Here is a 2716-nt window from a genome sequence, read left to right as displayed (position 1 = left end):
ATTCTAAAGTGTATATAATTCAATATGGTCAGGGTACTCTCTATGTCATTTGATTTGACTATAGCAAATATGTCATCCACATATTTGGTCAAAAAACGTGGTTTATTAGATGTTTTAACCATCATTTGGTCTAGAATGTTTTCCATTACTATATCCGCCACTATTGCTGATATTGGTGAACCCATAGGCATACCTTTTGTTTGACTGTAAATTTTATTTTCAAGTTTGAAATATCTGTTGTCTTTTAGTAGGAACTTGAGTATTTCCATGAAGGTCACTTTTTTTCATTTCTGTGATCTTTTCAATCTGAGACCATTTTTCTTTGATAATCTCTAATGCATAATCTACTGGTATGCTAGGGAAAAGTGATACTACATCGAAGGATACGAGTTTCCCATCGTCAAAAATATACGCGTTATTTACTTTTTCTTTAAATGATATAGCATCTTTAATGTTGTATATTGAGTCTTTTGTAAGATTTTTCAATATATTTACCATGTATTGACACAGATTTTGAGAAGGTGCATTCACGCACGAAGTTATAGGCCTTAACGGTATTCCTTGTTTATGTATTTTTGGTAGACCGTAAATACGTGGGGCAGTGGCTGTAAAAGTGGATAATTTTGTTTTTTCCACAGAATCAATGACATTACCTTTGAACAATTTGTCAACTAAGTTGTTATTTTTAGTTTGTAATTTGGATGTTGGGTCTTGTTTTAAGATATTGTAGGTGGTAATGTCATTCAAAAATTGTTGCATTTTATTTTTATAATCATTTTTATTCATGGCAACAGTAACATTACCTTTGTCCGCATCTAATATCAACATGTCTGAATTTTTTTTGAGAAATTTTTTAGTTTGTCCCACGGTATTCAATTTCTTGTTTTTCTGTTTTTTTATCATATGGGTAAGCTGTGTTCTGGCTATTTCTTGATCATTTTTTTCACCTAGAGTTTGGATAATGTCTTCTCCCTCAGTAATGCAATCTAAGAGAGGGAATTGTGACGAAGCAAAATGTAAAGCGAACTTTGCGCCCAGAGAGAGTAACCATTCTATGTTTTTTGGGATTTTTGTTTTTGTTTCGTTTTTGAACCAGCCTTGGTTTACGATAATTTTAAATTCTTGTTCTCGTCTCTCTAATAATTGTTTGTATTTTTTAATTTCTATTGCTGTTTTTTTCTTGGTTATACTGTTGTGTATACATTCTTCACTGATGAAAAATAGTTTTGCATCAGATTCCTTGACCATAATCGTTATTTTTTCTTTTAATTTGTCTTTTTGCTATTTGTGATTATTTAATATTAAATGTTTATAGTCTATTAATAATTTTAATATTATTTCGTGAAAATGGTCAATGTGTTTAGTTAAACTTTTTAAGATTTGGTCCGGAACTTTATTAGTATTATTGTGATTAAACAACTTTCTGATATTTTTTGTTGCATTCAATAAGAAATCTGGTGTTAAACATACCTTTTTGCACCTCAAGCGAATGGATGATTGTGTTTTTGCTAGATTTTTGTTAACATTTTGATATTTCTTAATGATATTATTTGTGCTTTTGTTATAATTTCTTTTTATTGTTGTGTAAATCATTTTGTAATTACCTTATTGTATTTGGTGCGGCGTGCCCTCCGTTTTTTATTATGTTCGTATTGGTGTCGACCTCAATATTTATATTTGAAATTTTTTGCCGGGCTTTAGGTCGTGGTTTTTAATTTTGAATTTTTTTATAATAACTTGTATTTTATATAATATAAATAAAAACAAACAAATGTAATCACAAATTTAATTTATGTAATTAATTATTTTATTAACAAATATTTCGGCCTACTTCGTAGGCCATCGTAGCCCACATATAAAAAAAAAATTTTTTTTAAATGTCAAAAGTCAAATAATAATTCAGAGCACAAAAGTAATATATCTTGATTCAACAAACAGAGTAATCTATAACCACAGCATGGATCGATGTACTATAACGATTTGAAGCCGTAGGTAACTTATTTCCAAGCATCATGCAATACATAAACGCAGCATGAAATCGATGCACTATACCGATTTGTAGACGTAGCTAAGTTGTTTTGTCCTAAGTATTGAATTCTTTGTTTTAAACTGTCAATTATTGATATCCATGTTCGATTCTTTAACGGGTGAGCAGTAGCGTATTTTGTAAGCCTATCGATACTAGTTAGGTACATTACATTTCTTTGTGAAAACCAAATGTCCGCAAGAACAATCTCGTTATGTTCTGTAGACGTTGTTGTTGTGATATTTCATGTGTGGATTTCTATCGAATTTTGCTTTATTACAGGTGTCACAGTTGTTTATATATTTATTAATTTCCTTTTGCACTTTTGGATAAAAATGAGTATTCTTTATTTCTTCCATCACCTCATTTATACCCCTATGATTATTTTGTTGATGTTTTGTTTCTATTAATGTTAAAAGTTCTCCTTTATCTGTAATATCTATAAGCAGCGTATTTGATCTCATAATTTTTAAATTTCTATTGCTAGCAAAGTAATTTATATAAATCTTGAAATTGTAAGAACAAAGCATTATCAGTTAGTGAAATAGTACTAACCCTTTTTGTGGTAGTTTTTCTCTCATTACTTTTACGATATCGCTTTCAGGTGTTACACGTATTATATTTCTAATTTTCTTTTGATAAAGTATTTTTATACTAGACGATTCCTTATTTGCTCTTTCGAGAATAAGT

General features: G+C 29.5%; 1 protein-coding gene across 1 annotated transcript; it reads right to left on the bottom strand.

The window, feature by feature from the left end:
• Positions 1-219: 219 nt before the first annotated feature.
• On the bottom strand, positions 220-1248 carry LOC119666107. Its single transcript, XM_038075385.1, has one exon. It carries the CDS (start codon positions 1246-1248, stop codon positions 220-222), a length of 1029 nt encoding a protein of 342 aa, XP_037931313.1.
• Positions 1249-2716: the final 1468 nt, after the last annotated feature.

This window comes from Teleopsis dalmanni, chromosome 1 (assembly GCF_002237135.1).
Source record: "Teleopsis dalmanni isolate 2A chromosome 1, ASM223713v2, whole genome shotgun sequence".
Classification (NCBI taxonomy): Eukaryota; Metazoa; Arthropoda; class Insecta; order Diptera; family Diopsidae; genus Teleopsis; species Teleopsis dalmanni.
The sequence above is the reverse complement of the archived record's forward strand: the minus strand, read 5'-3'. Positions and strand labels throughout refer to the sequence as shown.

What these genes read in the sequence shown, in the direction of transcription:
- LOC119666107 (XM_038075385.1), bottom strand. Translation starts at nt 1,248, where the DNA reads ATGGTCAAGGAATCTGATGCAAAACTATTTTTCATCAGTGAAGAATGT.